This window comes from Patella vulgata, chromosome 5 (genome assembly GCF_932274485.2).
Source record: "Patella vulgata chromosome 5, xgPatVulg1.2, whole genome shotgun sequence".
NCBI classification, from domain to species: Eukaryota; Metazoa; Mollusca; class Gastropoda; family Patellidae; genus Patella; species Patella vulgata.
The window spans coordinates 29,722,145-29,744,532 of NC_065883.2; the positions used below are offsets into that span (position 1 = coordinate 29,722,145).

The 22,388-nt window shown below is 33.1% G+C and overlaps 1 protein-coding gene and 1 long non-coding RNA gene across 3 annotated transcripts; one reads left to right on the forward strand and one right to left on the reverse strand.

The window, feature by feature from the left end:
* Positions 1-1,366: 1,366 nt before the first annotated feature.
* LOC126820502 (uncharacterized) lies at positions 1,367-20,377 on the reverse strand. 2 transcript variants are annotated; one of them, XM_056101424.1, is made up of 12 exons: positions 19,489-19,509; positions 17,840-17,966; positions 15,054-15,183; positions 7,583-7,684; positions 6,935-7,007; positions 6,701-6,763; positions 5,903-6,099; positions 4,649-5,101; positions 4,405-4,524; positions 4,006-4,046; positions 3,062-3,219; positions 1,367-2,733 (listed from the first exon to the last, which is right to left on the reverse strand). In XM_056101424.1, exons 2-12 carry the CDS (start codon positions 17,948-17,950, stop codon positions 2,724-2,726), a joined length of 1,458 nt encoding a protein of 485 aa, XP_055957399.1. In that variant the 5' UTR covers positions 17,951-17,966; positions 19,489-19,509; the 3' UTR covers positions 1,367-2,723. The 2 variants fall into 2 exon arrangements, with proteins under 2 accessions (XP_055957399.1, XP_050404485.2); XM_050548528.2 differs by lacking the exon at positions 19,489-19,509 and adding an exon at positions 20,182-20,377 and having other exon boundaries at positions 1,368-2,733.
* On the forward strand, positions 14,883-19,935 carry LOC126820521 (uncharacterized). The gene is made up of 3 exons (XR_007679984.2): positions 14,883-14,946; positions 15,886-16,041; positions 19,832-19,935. It is a non-coding gene; the product is annotated as an uncharacterized LOC126820521 (long non-coding RNA).
* Positions 20,378-22,388: the final 2,011 nt, after the last annotated feature.

The following is a 22,388-nucleotide window of genomic DNA, read 5'->3' on the forward strand; positions in this document are numbered from 1 at the left end:
GTTGCTTTAATAAAATAAATATTGTTATTTTAAATTATAAGTTATTTTAAGTTCTGGGTGCTCCGTATACTTATAGTGTACACGTTTCAATTCCATCTTTGAACCATACATGCGACTGGAAATGTTGGCCCCAGTCGTGCTGATTGTTTCCATATCATTGCCTGATAGAAATTCGTCAGAATATGACATTATATCCTTATCTTTATGTATGAGTTTCAGTACAGCTAATATCTTGGGATGAGTTGTCTTATTTTGGGATGAGTTGTCTTTGGGATGAGTTGTCAGGTATTCATTGAAAGGAACCGAGATCTTAGGGTGATAAACCAATATTTCAAGTTTCGTTGAAATCGGATAAAAATTGTGACCTCTAGAGTGTTCACAAACAATTGTGGACCAACGGACGAACAGGGGCGACGACAATATACGTCCACATGAAAATGTGGGCGTATAAAAATGCCTTTTGTTGCAGTAATTAAAATCAAAGACACAAGGTGTTTGTTTCATGCCTTTGCATCTCATGTGGTGTAATTAAAGTTGTTGGTACATGTGGGGAAGGACAATATTATTGCCCAGATAACAACATTCCTGTCGACTTTTTGTGAAATTCCAACTGTTAAGTTTTCTTTGAGGTACCGACTACTATTACAATCTGATTAAAATACAGATCGATATTTTGATTCGTTGTTTGTATACTTTCGATGGCCTCCACTACATGAAGATCTGAACAGTGTAGTGAGAGGTCGCATCAAGGCTCATACAAGCGGCTTTTGACCCTATGACATCAGGCATTCAATTAACCAATCAGCATTGATATTTCTAAGGAATAACCACAGTTCCGTGCACAACACGCTCAGAACTTGCTGTAACAGACCATTTCATTGGCTAATGCCTCACATCAACCAGAACGTGGGTTATATAAAAACTCTTCCGGATCCTTGTGTAGTAAAGACAAGTAAAACGAAATTTGTAACTATAAGAAAACGAAACGAAATAGAATTGACACTACTAGTACTACACACCAATGTGTACCTGTGTGAATCTCAGGATTTTTATGCCATCTAAATAACTAGGTACAATTTCACTGTCGTCAAGTCACGACAAGTCAGAACCATGTGTGAAATGTGCCTTGACCCAAGGTAGAATTCACAGCTGGGACAGTTTGGACTGTCTCAAGGAAAGTCTTTACCACTCGGCAAAAGAAGGGTAGGTAATTTGCGGCTAAAGGTGGGTTCTTTCTATATTACATCCACTGCCAAGTTTGAGATCCATATGTGCAATGGAAATAAATGCAAGATAGCCTGTTGCGATAGTAGTGAAGTTACCTCCCATTCAAAGATTTGGTCGACTAAGAAAAATAAAAATATTTATTAATAATAAAACAGTCCATATAATACATATATAATATATACAGTTAATGAAAGCATGCTAAAAAAAATATCAACAAATTTTATAATAACAGTTAAAAATAGCATGTTAAAAATGCAATTATGTAAAGATGAAAATATTTAACAGGATGACATAAAAAAACTTAAGGAATTGCCAGAATATTGTTAATGAAATAATGAAGTGGGTAGAAAACCAAGATGAACTTAGACCCACAAATCAAGTAAAAAAGGTTAATAACCTGAGCACTAGAGAGAGAGAAATGGGGTTTAACGTCCACTCAACACAAACTAGGTCATTTCGGGACTAACATATGGTTTAATTTTATTTCAATAATTCGCTTGCGCATAGGGGTCTTTAGCAGTGGGAGGAAACCGGAGGACCCGGAGAAAACCCACGAGGTTGGACAGGCGACCCTACTCCTTGTCACGTACAACCGGGGATTTGAAACCACGCCAGTCGACTCAATGACAGACTTTATGATACAGCGCGCGCACGCTAACCATTCAGCCATCCAACCCCCCCTGAGCACTAGACATTTAACAATAACAAACCTTTTCAATAAATATTTTCTCATTATGGTATTACAATAAAACATTGAAATGTACATAGCATGACAGTCTCTTTTTTTTAAAATGATCAATGATATATTTAAATGTGACAATACAAATGTATGATATAAATAACTTCATATTCAATATATTTTTATATTTTCTAAATTATAATTAATCAATTTCATTTATATATTTGATTAGGGTGAATTTAATTATAAGATATAAGTTTGTCTAGAAATAATAAATTATAGTTTAAATGAAGCAAATTCAAAAAAAATATAAGCTTATGTGATATATAAAATACACAATGCTACAATTTAGATAATAAAATATAAGATTATAAGATCTATTTTAAAATATCATGCAATGAATAAGGTAAATATTAATACATCATAAAGTTAAAATTTTGAATAGTAGCTGTATAGATAAAAATATTAACAGTATCTGTAAAACAAAAGGTCATGTTAAAACAAACAACAAGCAAACAAGGTTACCATTATTAATCTCATGTTAAAAACAATAAGTAAACATTACTATGAATCTTATTAAAAATTTTGTGTGTAGCAAATAACCAGCATAAAAAATTATAAGAATTAAGCATTTCCCAATGTAACATGAATTATGGTATAATTGTGTCATCAATCCCTATGTATGTATATCTATAAATATGAACATAATGTAAGACACAGTTTCCGCATAAATTAACACTAGTAGTATAATAATTAATTATATTGTGTATTTTTTTCTTTTCAATACTGGATGTATTTGAGACTGATATCCAAGTTGTTAATTAACACTGAAAAAAAAGGTGAATATTATTATTACATGTATCAGCGGGGTTTAAGTATGCAAATCAAACACCGAAATAATAAAGAAATGGCATATTCTGTCTTTTATCAGCTTATCACCATCGGCCGAAGCAGACATTAATCCTTACTTAATTAGTTTCCATGTCAAAAACTTTGAGTCATTGCTTGTAATGATCACAAAGATTGCTTAACAGGGTAAAGCAACTCCGATAATTGAGGACTATTGTTTTTTTTTTGTAATAAGTGAGCTGATAAAACACAATCATATTTGGTAGACATTCAAGATATCTGAAGAAAAAGCTGTAACATTTTTACCTTAAATTAGCTAGCTGTTCTTCAAGCTCTTCTCTCCTATTGATTTTTTTCAACTCCTCAGCATTTAATTTAATACCATTCTTCTGCTTTTCTTCTAATTTTGCAATGCCAGTTAGTTTTTTACGAATTCTTTTAGCTTTCTTAGCACTTTCTAATAACTGAAGAAAAAGAGAGAATGTATCATGAAATGCCTCATCAATACAATAATTCAATCATTTGGAGATTAAAGATAAGTCTATTTTTTTATTTGGTTGGATATTTGGTAAAACCTGCACAGATCTTATACATCTGAATAGGTTTGCTGTCATACAGTATTTCCTTATTAGTGATGGGTCACACTCATCATGATTACATTTTTATATTGGTAATGTAAGCGTAAACTGGTTTACAATTTTTTTTTCTTATAGTGTTTGATCTAAAGTGTTTGTAGTATAAGGAAAGTCAACACTTCAAAAATAAGATATACTAGATGGTCGAAGATACAATAACAGGGGCGGATCCAGAGGGGTTGGGGGGTGGGGGGTCGAACCCCCCCCCCCCCCCCCTGCTCAGCTACATAATTTTTTTTTTATAAATCAACACTTTTTATGAGAAAAGTTTCTCGGCCGTGTACTTTATCCTTTATCGTCAGATGTGGGACAGGATGGGCACTCAAAGCACGAGATAATGATATAGACATAATGTGATATCACAACTAATGCTTTGCATCCATGAAATTGAATCACAATGTCATTGTATTAATTTATAATAAAAATTGACGTCAAAGGCCCAATGTGTATGTATATACCACAAAATGACGATAGAGGCAATGCGGGCGGGGGGGGGGGGGGAGGAGATACATTGTCTCAGGAACCTGGCAAACCCCCTCCTGCAAAAATTCCTGAATCCGCCCCTGAATAAGTCTAAGATGTCTGTGGATTTAATGATCAAAAGCATGTAACTACCTCATTACTATCGGTGTTAGAACCATCAGTACTTACATCATCTGAAGATATAAAATAATGCCAAACATTATAAATAACATTATAATAACATTATAAAGTAATGCTTCATAACATTATGAAAAAACACATCACAACATCATAAAAAAAAACTTTATAACATTATGAAAAAACACAAAAATATTCTGAACAGGTTAAATTGAACTCGCATAGTATTTTAGAAAATTGCATGTTTTTCAACATGTTATTAATATGAAGATGGTGACCAAACTGTTAAACAGAACGATTCAATAAGAACTAAAAAATTATAACAGCTTTGTTAGTAGGGAAAGACATCTCAGTATGTCATTATATGAGAAAAAAAAAGAACCAAGTGTCCTATCTTGTAAGAAAACCTTATACCTGAATGAGCTGAATGGTGTCCTTTTGGTTTGGCACCAAGAGCTGGATAATCATTGACATTGAAACTAGAAGGAACTGTTGGCTCTGGCTGATATATAGGAAAAGTTGATGTATTCGAACCTGTAAGAGATGAAAACAAATCTCAGTAAATTCTTTAGTGTAACACAATAGACCATAGTTTAAAATTCAGCTATCATAACATGAGGTTGGGTTCATAACTATAACCAATATCTAACTTGCTTACCATTAACCTGTGATGCCCACGATTTACTGTTGGGCGGAATCACATTTGACATTGGATCACGATTTCCATTTTGTAGTCTTTCACCTCTTCCTAGACCTGAACTGGGCATATTAAATGTTGGTGAAGGTGTGTTAGTCCTGCCTCGACCTCTCGGTCTCGTGGAAGTTGCCACTGCAATGGTAGCCGATTGCACACCATTGCTTAAATTAGTTGTCACATGATCATTTCGTTCAAAGTCTTCTGTATCAATAACATCGCTAAAGTTTCCTGACTGGTTACTCATATTATTGACGCCTCGTCTCCGTGGCCTAGAGCTCAAAAGATAGCATTTAATACTATCTGGAGGATCATCCCGTCCAGCATTATTAGAGAATGTTTGTGGACTGGATGTAACTGGCTGGTTAACAGGGGCTCCTCTTCCTAATCCTTGATGTTGGTTATTACTAGCCACAACTGAAACATGGAAGTATTTAACATTAGTTAATTTTCATTTATCTTTCATTATTACTTCTACAACTTTGAGGTTATCCCATGGATTTTAATTGGCAGGTTATAGTCGGCCTCAGCTGCTTGATGCTTGAAAAAGCTGATTGATAAATCAATGGTATCTACTTTCAGCTCCATTACAAAAAGTTAATTTCTGGCTGATTAAGAAGTCAATCAACTTGTCAGCTACAATAATGGTCATACCTTCGGGAGAATCGACCATGGGGTTCATATGAGTAATTAGCCTGGTAATTTTGATAATCTCATAAAAACACTGAGGTTGCTAATTATCCACAACAGGTCCAGTAAGTTGCCTCTGTGAAAATAGGCTATGTGGTGAATGATTTAACATGCATTTAATGCTATGAAGCCAACAACACAGTCTGCTTCAACAAAATTCTGCTATGAACTATCAATCTGATTAAAACACAGATCCTATTTCGTTTCGTTTTTTTTATGGTTCAAAATTTCGTTTTACTTCTCTTTACTACACTAGGATCTGGAAGAGTTGTTATCATTGAGGTTTTCTGGATGATGTGAGGGATTAGCTAATGAAATGGTCTGTTACAGTGTGCTTTTGCACTAGAAACATCAATATCTAATCAAATAGTGTAGGCCATCGAAAGTATAAAAAACGAAACGAAATATAGATCTGTATTTTAATCAGATAGATGAACTAATATTTCATCATGAGATTGAATACTATGGGGATTTTATTGGAGTTATCTTTAAAACTGAAACCAAATAGACATGTTTTATCTGCCCTACCTCCTCTACCTCGACCAACACCAGCCATAGCAAGAGAATATTGAAATACAGTTGATGGCTGCTGTGGTATTCGTGTCTGTTGAGCTGCGTATAAAACTTCAGCTTGAGATTTTTCTTTCGGCAATCTAACTTTATTTTCCTTCTCTTTTACAGGTTGCATTCCTACTGGACGATATTGACCTTTCTGTTGCTGTGATCTATGTGTTAAAATATCATGTGTAATTACAAATATTTTAATTTAAACAGAATTTACTGGTAAAAAGGAGCCATAAAAATTTAGAACCATCCCTCAGACGTCATAAACAATTCTCTTAATTAAAAGTAATTACGTTGTTGGCAGGATACAAAAAGTACTTTAGCTGAGATGATTGTAAATGTGGCGTTTTCACACAGAATAAATAACACTGACACCAAACTAGTAGCCATCTTTTTAAAGTTCATTGGGATTTTCTGGTGTGGGGCCTGACAAGGACAGCTGTCTAGTCGTTCGGATTGTACGTAAAAGATCGCTTGGCAGTTGGAATTTGATATAAGAGTAGGCCTTAGAGCCGCTGTCCGGGCAAAATTTCCCTCATATCACACTATATGGCGTACGCCCGTCTTCATTAGCCCAGTTGCAGCAGAACAGTGGGCCGTTAAACCCCATTTTATTTCATTTCAGTAGTTATTTTGAACATGCTTCTTTTATTCACCTCTGAGTGGTACCATAATTAAATTGGCACAATGACATCATTACTGCAACAACGTCATATATGTATATACAATGTATATAACTTAGGGACATAATATAAAACTTACTTTAAATCCTTCACGTCTGGTGCTAGGGAACTGTGGAATTGTCGTTTTTCTAAAGGTGTCATTCTGTAACAATAACAAACTTTGATATAATCATATTTCTAAGATTCCTTTTGAAAGTAAAATATTCTATTCTCTGAAATTTACTAACTAATATATTTGTTTGTTCCTATAAACACCACTTGTCCATGATGATATTGATCTTATGTGTGTGTAAAAATGTAAATAAATACTTACCCAGATAAACTACGTCTTGTCTGTGTCAAGAAGAATTCAGGGTTAACCCCCATTCTTGGTTCTGCTGGAATTTCTGCAATATATAATTCAACAATTTTTATCATGTTAAACAGGCATTACGCAAGAGCTAAATCTGCCTAATGCAGGTCTTTCTTTAGGCCTTAAATGTTATATAAATTATTAATTAGATAAGACCATAATTAACTCTCGAAGCCATCGGATGGCTCCAATTTTTATGATTTAATTTAAAAATTGATAATCCAGACTTTGTTTATCATCTTAATAATGGTAGCAATGACAATCAAGGCTACACTGTTCTTCGAACGACGTTAACTCGGCTCAGATTGAAGTAATTTGACTGAAATTTTCAACATATTCTCTTTACATTATCTATTTTTAACTATTATAGCGAGAACTGTCATCTCTTTATCTAATCTTACATAATGCCATTTTAACATTTTTGGTGTAAATTATTCAGAAAAAAACCCAACAACAATGGCGGTAAGTAACTAAATTGGTCACGCTGCTATATGATCATTCTAAGAATATAATTTGGGGTAGATAACTTCTTGCTTCACAAACTCATTATCTTGTGATATTCAACAGCTTAGTATAATAGTATGAGTGTGATAAGAATTAATAACATACCAGTATCCCAGTCTTCAGTAGCAACTACTTCATATGAAATGTATGCTGGTACATCTGTATTGCCCTTTAATCTTGCAATGCCCTCTGTTCCTTTAGCTGCCTCTATAAAACGATCAATATAACATTTCAATTGTTTACAGAGATAATGTATACATGATTAAATTATGAAATCGAGGATAAAACTTTTTTTTAATGGAAAGTAACCTGCTGTAGTCAAGATGTTAGAATATCCTTAAATCAAGTAGAACAAGCCAACAATGAGACTGATGTCCCAGACCGAAATCTCAAAATAAACAGATGACACATTAATTAATTGCACATTTATTTTTCTCAAAAGTATCAAGCAATCAAGCTGATCATCAACTATACACTAAGTTTGATCACTCTCTATCAGATAGAATGAAAGTTATCTTGTCCCAAAGCATCAACCAATGAAATTGCTTAGCTCTTCTTAGCTTTAGCTCGAAATGTTAATCATTGAACTCAGTAATGAGCATCTACATCAAGTTTAAACATTCTATCTCAATTAAAAGCAGAGTTGTTATGTTCCAAAGTCTTGACCAATCAAATTGCTTATCGCTCCTTAGCCTAAGCAGAAAATTCTCATCGAACATAGTCAAGGTAATGATATAATGAATCTATGCTCGGAGTTTCATCACTCTCACTTAATTATAACCCAAATTATCGTGCCCCAAAGCATCAACCAATCAGATTGCCTATCTTTGCTTACGTTAAGCAGACAATGTTTATCATTGACCTCCATCAAGGCATTGACCTAATGGACATCTACACCAAGTTTGAACAGTCTACCTCAATTAGAAGTAGAGTTATTGTGTTACAAGTTTCGACCAATCAAATTTCTTATCTCTCTGCTTACCCTGAGCAGAAAATGCTCATTATCAAACTTACTTAAGGTATTGATGTAATGAAACTATACACCAAGTTTCCTCACTCTCACTTAATTAGAACTAAAGTTATCATGTCCCAAAGCATCAACCAATCAAATTGCTTATCTCTGCTTACCCTAAGCAGAAAATGCTCATCGCCGAACTTCGTCAAGGAATTGACCTAATAAACACCTACACCAAGTTTGAACATTCTAGCTCAATTAGAAGGAGAGTTATTGTGTCCCAAAAAGTGTGACGGACGGACGGACAGACAGGCGGACATACAGTCAGACAGACATACAGCCGGACGAACCCATTTTAAAGTTAATTGTGGTTACAATTCATGGAAACACGTGAGAAATATACATGTTGTCAGTAGTCGCTTAAACCTGTCAGTACTTGCAGTTTGCACCGTGCGTTAGTATTCCTATAAATGGTCAGTAATAATCATAAGATGATTATTTAAGTTAATTGGTTAGTTTTCCTTACTTTTGTCAGTATGTAAAAATAACCTGAGTAATTAAAGAAGCGTCAGTTAATCCAAACATCACTAGTCAGGCACGTTCGGGAGAAACTGGCAAACACGTGACTAATTAAGAAAGCGTCAAATTTGGGGCTACTGTTCACTATCTGGTTGAAACCGCCAGTTATCTTTGATCTGCCTCAGTAACTGGAACCAACGTCAGTAGAGCGTGAAATCACTAACTTTATGAATTTCTGGTGAGTTTTTTTAAATAAGCGATTAGTATCGGTTAAATTGTGACTTTTCCGTTAAATCGTCACTACATCCTGAATAAATGATTAATTATTTATTAATATTCTCGAATTGGGGGAAATGTTTTTAAAGGATGACAGTGAACAACAGGACTATTTGTTGGAGATTTTGATTACCACCGTAGTGTGCAAAAGACACTGAAGATGGACTAGACAGATCGTTTCATAAATACCTTCATATTTAAATATGCATTTAAATGCTCAGTGGCAAGGTTTGATTCATCACACTATTTGTACCCGTTCCAGGTGAAAGTAAAACTTCCGGAACGAACGAATGAACTTACAACGGTTGCCCCCAAGTAGAATACGGCACAATGTGTATTGTTATTTGATTTACAATTTATAATAAATCACGTTACATGCGGATTTGCACATGTTTTGGGGCAGGCGGGATTTTATATCTGTATGGATTGAATTTGGAACCACTATTAATGGTTGAAAAAAGATCAACAAATCTGTTTTCACTAAATTTATTGAAACAGATAATATATCAGTAGATAACAGAAATAATGAATTTAATACACATACACATACATGTACCAATGCATACATGCAAACTGAAATTCTAAGCACTGAACAATTGTGTGGATATCTATTTACATTATAATTGGTATCTTCAAATTTGCACCATATACACTCCTAGGACCAACTAGAAATCAGCCAGATTTCTTCAAGTTTAGGAATGTGACCTCAAAGATACATGTAATAGAGATCTGTTGAAGAGAATCTTGTCATCAACTTCTCAAAGATAAAAAATTGTTGCCCAATTATTATCTATTTAGATGGTGCAGTGTTTAAGTGTCATATTACACTGCTCTATATTTAGAACCTACAAGCTACATGTAGATGGGTTTGAGATTTTCAATTCAAATTGAAATTAAATAAAGGAATAAAAGAAAATAATCAAATTGGAAGTAGAAATAAACAAATTTAATAACAATTTAATATAATGAAAATAAAATTGATTCAAATTTTACATAAAGTAATAATAAGATATAATTAGATGTAATATCTACTGCATCTTGTTTTAGCCAGGGTATACAATTATCAGGTTCTATGAGATTTTCAATTCAAATTGAAATTGAATAAGAGAAATTAATCAAATTAAATATAGAAATAAACAAATATAATAACAATTTAGTATAATAATAAATAAATGGATTCAATATTACAAAAGTAATAATAAGCTTATATAATGAGATGTGATATCTACAGCAGCTTGTCTAAGCCGGGGTATAAAATATCTTACACTATTTTACTCATATACTTTGATATTGACCAATTTGATGTTAACCAATTAAATGATTTTGGACCTTTTTCCTCGGGAGATTAATATTCATAAGTAAAACAAGCGTTGTTGAGCACATTATCCTTGTATAACTCTTGCCAGTGGCACTTTACATTCACCTATGAATATTTATTTCCATAGAAAGGGCTCAATATCGAAATATTTACGGCCTATTGAGCCATCGTACATGTATATTATATGTGAACACAAGGTACAAATTTACAAACTTATCAATTATTATTTAAGAAAATTGGATCCAAAAATATCTTATGTTGGAGCATAAATATGAACATTTACTGATTTTTTTAAATAGAGGGAGAGGTTACCCAAAACATATTTAATATACAGCGTGAATATGAAATATATTTGGAAACAAGCGTTGCCAACCCGATTCCTGATAAAAAAACCACCATATCATTCAAACGTCAACCCGACCATTTCAGATGTCGCATCTTACCGTTTCACGAATTGTCCGTGCAGAGCACGGGGTCAGCAATCAAATAACGCCTTCTTGATCAAAGTAACCATTCTATTTATACATGTAAAAGCATGCACAAGCTTATTCAGGGTTCATATTGGAGAACTTTTGGTGTCAAGATGACTGCAGTTCGATTGCTTTATTTAAAAAGATAACTTATATTTTTATTAACTATAAAATTGACTGAGCTATATCCGTTTGAGGTTGCCCAAGTCAGAAAAGGTAGTTCTGAGTAAAAGCGGGTTAAAGATACTGTTATGTTCTAAAACAAAATCATGTAGCAACCACACTATGTATTTCTTAATTTTGGTTTAATATTTCTGTCGGTGTTAGAACGAAAGAGAATAGTCCATACATAGGTAATGTAGGTCTTGTGTATTTAATCTTTTATCGGAATAAATTCTGTTAATCTCACCACTTAATTAGCACCTTTGTGTTAGTGCTCAGGATATTAAGAATGTTGTTTGGGTAACCGAGTTGAGTTTCTCGGTTAACAAAGTTCTAAGGCGTCTCAGCTATACGTGTATTATGTTACCTTTGTAACACGACTCAATTAAAATAAGATTTTGCGTGTACGATAGGTCTACTGTTATTTTCAGGTACCGTAATGGTATCAGAATCTGAACCCCAGGTAGAATAATGAACGCAGCCATGATACCATAATGCACTGCACGGGGTGTTTGGTCTGAGAATTTTTACGTATTGTATGGGTTTTAAGACTCATTTGTATTCATTAAAATTGGGTTTATTGGTAATACTTTGGCTACATTTCTAAACTAGAGATTCATGGCTTCACAACGATGCCAAGTATTACAAAAGGAGACTGGCCGGCCGCCCCGCTGCATTATCTATTTTTAAAAGTTAGTCAGAATGGTCAGCTCTTTATCTAAATCTTACATAATGCCTTAAAATGATAGTATTGAACATCCTTTACGTTTCAATATTCCAGACCAAGTGGTTGATAGCTATCTTAAAATGTTGTGGTTTAGTTAACAGGAATGGAGAATGGAAGAATGGGAAAGAAAAGATACCGGTAGATGAGATAAAAAAAGCTTTTAATTGTTCCATTGATGATAATCTTTACGAGGAAAAGATTGTCATAATAATGGAAAAGCAAGAAATGAAATGGGGTTTAATGCCCCACTGTTGTACACGAACTGTAACAATGAAATGAAATAAAATGGCACTATGGCCTACTCTTATATCGAATTCCAACTGCCAACTGATCTTTTACGTGCTCGTCAATGTACATGTATACCCAGGATCTTGGTTTTTTGTCCCATTCGAATTAGTTTCCTGTCGGCTGTAAACAATTTTGCAACTCTTCCACAAAATAAATCACCGTTTTACTTCTACGTACACTAGTGAAGCCGGCTTATTCATAAATTCGCTTCTGTATGGGTCATTATCAAAATTGGTAGAAATTGCAAATCACAAATGACCAGATTTCAAATATGGTTAATTGTTTAGTTTTTATATTTATTTGATGAAGTATAGTTCAAAGTGTCAGTTCTGAATAAGTTGAGAACAATTTTACAGAATTTATATTATTTGTCGGCTTTTATCGGTCACCAGTTTCAAATATGAAATTTCACGTATCGATTATTAATTTTGTTGAAAATATATGAATATTACATAAAAACATTTTTTTAAAAAGCATATTATTTCTAATAATTGGTCTTTCAAGCATACTAAAGCATGTTTCCGTCAAATTGGCTCTTTTTTAAAAAAAAAAGAAGCAATGTTTAGTTACCTAGTTTATACTGAAATGAATTATTATGCATTATTTTCTAATTCATGTCTGTATGTGTACTCAAACAATAATTTCATCATGCTCTGTAGCGAGGCATCAATGAATCCATAAAGATAAGTAGAAAAACTGAAGATATGGGTATGCTATCATTTTTACTGACTTTTTATTCGCAGTGTTACAGACAGGAATACCATGTTGCAGTAAAGACACAATTGATGAAGTGTTTTTGGCCTGTGGTGTTTTTTACCATGAGTTCCACACAATATTTGACTTAGAAAACAAAATTCAAAAATTTCTTCTATGTCTATATCATGTGGACTCTTGTGGTGATAAATTCCACACAAAAAACCCCCAAACCTTGCCATAAATGATTGAAGTGGATCTATGATTCATACAAACAAACGTCTTTCATTTTCTTACGCCAATAAAAACAATTATTGGTTTTCTTTCCAACTTTGTGTAAACATTCGATTCGTAGTTCATTATGATCGCTATAAATAACAGCTCTCACATTCACATTTCCAAACTGAGCAAAACACACCTGAGATCAACCATATTACTATAAAAGATCTATTCTTTCTGATGTCATCTAAATAATTCTTTGATAAGATCTGCATTAATTGCATTGCTAATGTTACATGTGGACAGACATTCTGGCAGATTTGTAACATTAGCACTAAAGTTTGAAGAAAATTTCTATTTATAGTGTTGATGTAAGAAGTTACTGAGATTTTTTACATGCTAAATAAAGCATAATATTAAGAATTTAAGATTAATATAATAAAATATAATCATATATTTTAATAACCTAAAATTTAAACATTTATCGGGCATGCAACTGTTGCTAACGTTACATAAGGACAGACGTGGACATTTTATAAATAACTGTATTACTTGAATTATTGTTTTGATCTAAAACTAAAAATAGTCCGCAATGAAAGGTATCAATATATTGTATAGTATTTCTACCCTTGGGCGAGTTTTAAATTTAAAATCAGACAAAAAGTATTTCAAAAGCACGTGCTAACGTTACGTAAGGACAGACGGTTTATTTAATCGGTCTGACAATTGACACGTTAGCACTTTTTTGCGGGGGTCAAAGTCATTTTGATCGAGTGAATAAGGCGAGAATGCCCATATCTTCAGTTTTTCTACTTATCTTTATGGATTCATTGATGCCTCGCTACAGAGCATGATGAAATTATTGTTTGAGTACACATACAGACATGAATTAGAAAATAATGCATAATAATTCATTTCAGTATAAACTAGGTAACTAAACATTGCTTCTTTTTTTTTTAAAAAAGAGCCAATTTGACGGAAACATGCTTTAGTATGCTTGAAAGACCAATTATTAGAAATAATATGCTTTTTAAAAAAATGTTTTTATGTAATATTCATATATTTTCAACAAAATTAATAATCGATACGTGAAATTTCATATTTGAAACTGGTGACCGATAAAAGCCGACAAATAATATAAATTCTGTAAAATTGTTCTCAACTTATTCAGAACTGACACTTTGAACTATACTTCATCAAATAAATATAAAAACTAAACAATTAACCATATTTGAAATCTGGTCATTTGTGATTTGCAATTTCTACCAATTTTGATAATGACCCATACAGAAGCGAATTTATGAATAAGCCGGCTTCACTAGTGTACGTAGAAGTAAAACGGTGATTTATTTTGTGGAAGAGTTGCAAAATTGATTACAGCCGACAGGAAACTATATTTATGTAATGTGGATTGGGTTGGTAATCTTGTGCTGTGTGATAAATCGTTTTGCTATTATGTAAGAATATTAATAAATAATTTATAAATAATAATTCATTCGGGATGTAGTGACGATTTAACGGAAAAATCACAATTTAACTGATACTAATCACTTATCAAAAAACTTACCAGAAATTTATATAGTTAATGATTTCACGCTCTACTGACGTTGGTTCCAGTTACTGACACAGATCAAAGATAACTGGTGGTTTCACCCAGATAGTGAACGGTAGCCCAAATAGTGAAGCTTTCTTAATAAGTCACACGTTTGCCAGTTTCTCCCACACGCCTGACTAGGGATATTTGTTTAAATGAGCTAGTTGTTTAAATGAGACATGTAACTAAGTCAACATATGTTACACATCATATCGTGACTGTAGTGGCAATACCCAGCACTATTGCCAGTAAGTAAATTTAATGAAATGTTTGTCTCAAAATTGTACCATTTGTAATGACAACGACAGAGGGACAATGGCATCTAAAATTACTTTTGCTGTTGACTGTTACCTACCATAGCGTATTGTTTTTTCTACTACACTCCTATCTGGACAGGTACTCATGTGGAAGCGGAACTCTGGTCGTGGAATATCATGTGTTGCGTTGTATGGACAGGTTTTATAGTCTTTTGTTGATGCAAAATTCTGCAACAAAAGTAAACATAGATGATTTATTGTTCAAGACAATTGTGACGATAAAATCGACTGGATGATAAAATATTCCTTAGTTAAGAAAACCAGAATATAAATCACAATCCTAAAATGATCTGCAGCAACTAATCTGCATTTCTAGTTCAATTACTTAGTGCTCATAAGGTTGATTTCATTGTTGACAATGACAGTGCTGATTTTGACATCATCTGCTTATCAAAAACATGCAATAGTGAATGGGGAGATGAACACACTGTAACCCAGGTATCATTTAATCTTGTGTATCTAGCACTAATTTCTTTCACATTCGTTTAATATCCAATCTTTGTTTAAAAATTCATAAAAACTGTTTAAAATCACCATAAATCATTTAATTTGTACTTCTGTCCAGTTTAAAGCTGACCATTCAATTTTGATAATTTCTCAATCACTGTAGTGTTAAAAAATAAACAACCCAATTAATTAATGATGGTCAGGAAATTAAATACTTGGAAATTTGACACTCATTATCAGCTTTAAACTGAACACAAGTACAAATTAGATGATTTTTGGTGATTTTAAATATTTTTACGAATTTTTAAACAAAGATTTGATATTAAACGAATGTGAAAGTAATTAGTGCTAGATACACAAGATCAAATGACACCTGGGTTACAGTGACATGAACTAATATATCTATTACATGCTTTATTTCAGGGGGACTGCACCTCACACACAATTACATAAGAATAAGACAAACCTACTGAAAATGGGGAGCTAGACGTATTACTATTAGTGTCCACTGCTCTGTACAAGTCCCGGGCCAGTAATGATACAGAATCCACTCAAAATGTAAAACAAACTAACAAAAAGGTAAGCAACTCAAGAAAAAAGAAAAGGGAGAATATTTCCCAAACGCTGTATCATACTAGTGCGAGTCATTATCGGCTATCTAAGTACCTCTATAAAAAGCTCACACAAAGATGATTTCAAAGAGGGATAGTTGAGTACTGAGAATTTCTAAATCAAAGGAAGAAGGCCAACAATTCAAGTGATGCAAGATGCCAATCTTGAAAGATTTACCCGTTGACTGCCAAGTCACTGAACATTTTGTGGCATCTACACTGGGTTCCTGGGACCAGATGCCTAGAAGTACATGTAAACAAGTATTGTGGGCACTATGACACAGCTTTGATGGGTTATCTCCAATATTCTACAATGTGGGGCAAATCACAGAAACACATGTTGTCTTTATCGAAGGGTAACAACACAAATCGTGGGCTCTAAGGGTAATCCATCAGTGCCTGCTCAGCCTCATGGTACATGTACCACTGCTCGGTATATTGGATTTTTTAAAGATACATTATGCAAGAGGTAAATCTGCCTATTGCAGGTCTTTCTTTAGGCCTGAAATGTTATATAAACTACATGTATTAATCAGAATTTATTAACATGAAAAGACCATAATCAACTATCGATGCCATCTTATCTGTCCGATCTGCTGTTCAACATCTGTTGATGATTAAATGCAAAAATGGATAATCGAGACTTTGTTAATTATTATTGTGACAGCGCTAAAAATGACAATCGAGGCTACAACGATTTTAAAATAAGGTTTTCTTGGATTAGAGTGAAGCAATTTGCCTGAAATTTTCAGCATATCCCCTTTACATCATCTAGTTTTTATACACCCACATTTTCATGTGGACGTATTATGCAGACACCCCTGTCCATCTGGACATCCGTCCACAATTTGTTTGTGGACACTCTACAGGTCACAATTTTTATCCGATTTTGACAAAACTTGAAATACAGGTCTATCTCCCAACAATCTTGGTTCCTTTCGATATTGGCATGTACTAGGACTCCCGATTGTAGAAAAATCGCGTTTTTAGCTTGTGATCCCTCTCGATGTCACAATTATTATCCGATTAAAAAATATTTTAGAATATATATCACCGTTACACCGTAATGTTGGTTGAGTTCGAATTTCATGAAAATCAGATCAAAACTGCCGGACGAAATGGTTGTCCCTCGTACGCAAATAGTGTAAATAATTTTGATCCAGTTTTGATGAAACTTACAATACCTGCTTATAATTATAACCCAAAGATCTTGGTTTTGCTTTCAATATTCGAGCACATCAGATCGTAACTTCCTGAATTATGGCCCTCGATTGTATGAAAAATCGCTCAAGAGGTCACAATTTTTATCTAATTTTATCGAATATACTGTTACACCCTAATGATGGTTAAGTTCTAATTTTGTAAAAATCGGAACGGAAGTGCCGAACAAAATGGCTGCTCTTTGTATGCAAACAGTGCAAAAGTATGTAATACCAAGGTTTTGGATCCTCTAGAAGTCCCGATTTTTATCCGATTTTGATGAAACTTAAAATATATCTTTATATCCCAAATAGCTCAGTCCCTTTCGATATTCGCCTTTTTAGACCATAACTTCCTGGATAATGGCCCCTGATTGTATGAAAAATGGTTTGGTTTTTTTTAGTTTGTTCTCTACCCAATCACTTGCAAAATGTGGGCGTATCTTGCCTGGCAACCGCTGGTTAACTTTTGTAGCGAGAACTGCCAGCTCTTTATCTAATCTTCCATAATGTATCTTTAATTATACATTTATAATAATGGAAAATTTATATTTTCTTTCTACTTACCTTTCTACATTTCAGTAAATGATATTGCATCCTTCTCACTCGAACCATGTGACTTTTATCATATGGACATTCTACGGTGTCTTCTGGATCTAATATCTTATAGTCTGCCATTGTGTGTTATTCTCAACTAAAAAATCAAATAAAATTGCATACAACATATAGATGAACTATTAAAATAAACTTAAAAAGTTGTGTTTTCTAAGAAGTCAAACCTACAGACATAATAAACATATGTAGCTCAATTGATTATTTGTTTTGGTTGTAAAGAACACTGATTATGAAATAAATATTCACAAGGAGAGCTTGAACCATGTTTGTGTCATTTTCTTGCAGTCATTAAAAGATCCTTCAAATTTCCAAAAAATATCAAATATCTGCAGGGACCCATATTTTGCCTATAGCAAATGTTTCCGTCTTAGTAGATGCAGATCATTCTCTTATAATCAGAACTCAAACATGATTACCCTAAGACCTAAGTTACATAAAGTCAACACAAGGTACAATTTTATGGATATACAATTAATGAGTTTAAATACTAAGCGACGTTTTGACGAGGATACTCCCGTCTTTATCAAGCAAATGATAAAGACAAGAGTATCCTTGATAAAGACAAGAGTATCCTCGTCGAAACATCACTTAATATTAAACTCAATAATTGTATTGTATATCCATAAAATTGTACCTTCTGTTAATAAGTTCAATTACTAAATGCCAATCAAAGAAGTTATCAATGTCTCAGGTAAAACCTAAATTGAAGCCCAGTGGTGACAGCAGCCTAGTGATTTACAGTCACCCATATAAAAGCCTATTGTGACTGTCTGAGACACCAAGTTCACAGATAGACATTGTATTATTTTCATATTTACTGTTAAATAGGTACATAATAATCTTAGCAGTCAAAACAACAGGCAGTGCTCAATATAAGTACATGTAGCTACAGATTAACAGAAAGTTTCTTCCTTAAAAGTATAAAAGCCTTTCTGCTTTGGCAAATCTGCATCGAGGCAATTCGGGGATGAAACTTCTCGTGTGAATGAAGTAACCTATTTTTTGCAATATATTTTATTTGTTATCATAAAGTATCTGTAAAATGAGTATTGACCAAATGTGGCATCATTTTCTACCACAACTTCATAAGAGAGAGAGAGAGAGAGAGAAAGAGAGAGAAAGATGGGGTTTACCTCCACTTGACACAAACTAGGTCATTTTGGAACCACCCCATGGTTCAATTTTATTTCAATAAATCGCTGGGGGTATGGGTCTTTAGCAATGGGAGGAAACCGGAGGACCCAGAGAAAACCCATGAGGTTGGACAGGCGACCTTACTTCATGTCACGTACAACAGGGGAATCGAAACCAAGCCAGTTCACTCAATGACAGACCTTATACAGCGTGCGAATGCTAACCATTTGGCCATCCAACCCCCTTCATGATAACATATACTTCCGACTGCTGCAAATAAACAATCGTTGGACTGCAAAAGCATCAGTATCATTTCAGGACTAAAAGAAAGTTAAACAAGATACATGTATTGTTAAAGGAGTTTCTACTTTCTTCATTCTATTTGTATACATGCATACTTTATCTACGACCTAGTTATATGAAAAAATGGATTTTACATTCCCAATAAATGGTGTAGGTCTACCAACCTATTTTCTGAAATAAATTAAATACTTATCAGCTCTATAGGCTATAATACATGTACACTGACAACTAAGATAATTTTAGAAGGGGACTTTCCAATTAACTATAAATAAAATCTGAAAAATTCTATGTATATATTTGTAATGGATTTTACATTCCCAATAAATGGTGTAGGTCTACCAACCTATTTTCTGAAATAAATTAAATACTTATCAGCTCTATAGGCTATAATACATGTACACTGACAACTAAGATAATTTTAGAAGGGGACTTTCCAATTAACTATAAATAAAATCTGAAAAATTCTATGTATATATTTGTAATAACTGTTTTTTTCTTTCGTTTTAGGTGAGGCTAAAAACAGACCATTCACTATAATAAAGAAATTAAACATTGTTAGTTGTGTTTTATTTATCCCATACAGACCATACGCAATTGAACTTGAATAAAACCAATATTACTTGCCTTTTGTGTTTTATTTTATTTATAACTGATCGGCGCCCATCACAATAATAAAGAAATTAATACTTGCCTTTTGTGTTTTATTTATCCCATACAGACCATACGCAATTGAACTTGAAGTAAAACCAATATTATTGTTTTATTTAACTGATCAGTGATTATTGCATTTAATCTGTATTTTGATGGGTAAGTTTAGATTATTTACGATAATTGATCGCCAAATCACCGCTACTTACCTTTTGTTGATTAGTGAAACCAAGCCGAGATTCTTTAATCTGTATCTGTATTGATCGAATACTTATACCCAACTAGTACTAGGACAGATTTAGATGGGGATATCACAGACTTGGGTAAGCCGGTCACAATTCCAAAGATGAACTGATCTCAAAAATGATTTGCAACGTGATGACAGCTAACCGCGATGAGAAGAGATCCCCTTGATAGACTCAATCTACCAGTCTCAATTTTTATAGCGATGACTCCTTGTTACTTGTATTTCGCTGTTCTTTTTTTTATTATTATTTTCACCGACTGTAATGTAAAACAACAAAACGTCCAAATGCATTCAGCAAAAATGTATGAAGCATCTACTGTTTCCGCGTTAAATAAAATAAGTTCTGTAAATCACATTACTAAACATGAGTACTGGACAAGAGGAACCATATTTTGACAGAGACTGGATACTCGAGAGGACCGATTCCCTAAACGGAAATCCCAATAACTATATTTAGTCTTTACGTCGCAACCAATGACGTCTATACTAACTAGACCGCGCGCTCCCACTGAATGATGCAAGACGCCATGGCCAATCAGTGTTGACTTCCGGCAGTGGGTAAAAGTAAGTAGGTCAACTGGTTTCTAATGTCAACACATGGGAACGCTCTCGATAATAAGATCTAATTAGACTTGGTTTAAATTCGCAATAGGAAATTTTAATCAAGAATGAATATGTACGGTTCTTGAATCTTCAGTTTATTTAACAAATGATACAATTGTAGATGTCTAAATATGGATTCATAATAAAGTAATGAAAGACCGAAATGGACAACCTTTCACGTATGAAGACTGAAGTAAAATCTTGAAAATGTAAAAAAAATTTACCATTATTAATAAAAATAATAATTTTATTTATTCAGTATGCATATGATACGATGTATAAATACAGATGACACTTGAAAATATATGGAGAATGATTGTTCAAGCAATTATAAAGAATTTAATGAATAATGAAAAGATGGATAATTTTAACATAAGCCTAATAATAAATTAATTTTTGGATATAAATATGAAAGTGATTTTTCAAGCAATTAAAAATAATTTAGTTTATGATTTCTGGACTTATAATTTTAACATAATAAATTATTTGATTTTTGGATAAAAATATATAACTATGAGTGATTTTTCAAGCAATTAAAAAGAATTTAGTGTATAATATATGGACGGATAGTTTTAACATAATAAACTTTTGGATATAAAAATAAGAGTGATTTTTCAACTAATTAAAAATAATGATGTGTTTAAGGACGAATAATTTTAACATAATAAATTATTTAATTTATGGATATTCTAAGGGATTATAGAGAAATTAGTTCATAATAAATGGAAGGATAATTTTAACATAATAAATTATTTAATTTTTGGATAAAATAAATAAGAGTTATTTTTCAAGTAATTATAATGAATTTAGTGCAATATATATGGACGGATAATTTTTGTATCACCGAAATGTTATGAAGCGGGGATTTTTATACATCTATATTATACAAAATACATAAGATAGGTTGCCAGGCAATGAAACATACACCCACAGCAGCTAAATCGTCCGGGCAGTCACAAGAGTTGTCACAAATTCTTATATCAAAATTCATTGAAAATCAATATACTTGTTTGTCTCAAGACTTTAAACTCTGTGTATCAATCTGAAGTCAATCGGATGATAACTTTAGCCTCTAGAGCGTCACAAGATTTTTCAAAGTGATCAAGGGTCATAACTTTGGCAGTAATTATCAGAAATCATTGAAAATCAATATGATTCTTCGTCTCATGACCTCAAACACTGTGTATCAATTTGAAGTCAATTGGATGTTAACTTTATCCTATAGAGCATTTACAAGATTTCTTTCAAGTGATCAAGGGCCATAACTCTGGCGATAATCATTAAAAATCGCTGAAAATAAATAGGCTTCTACGTCTCATGAACTTAAACACTGTGTATAAATTTAAACTCAATCGGATATTAACTTTAGCCTCTAGATCGTCCACAAGATTTTTTCAAAGTGATCAAGGGCAATAACTCTAGCAGTAATTATCGGAAATCGCTGAAATTCAATAGGCTTCTTCGTCTCATGAAGTTAAACACTGTGTATAAATTTAAAGTCAATCGGATATTAACTTTGACCTCTAGAGCGTCCACAAGACTTTTTGATTTGATAAAGAGCCATAA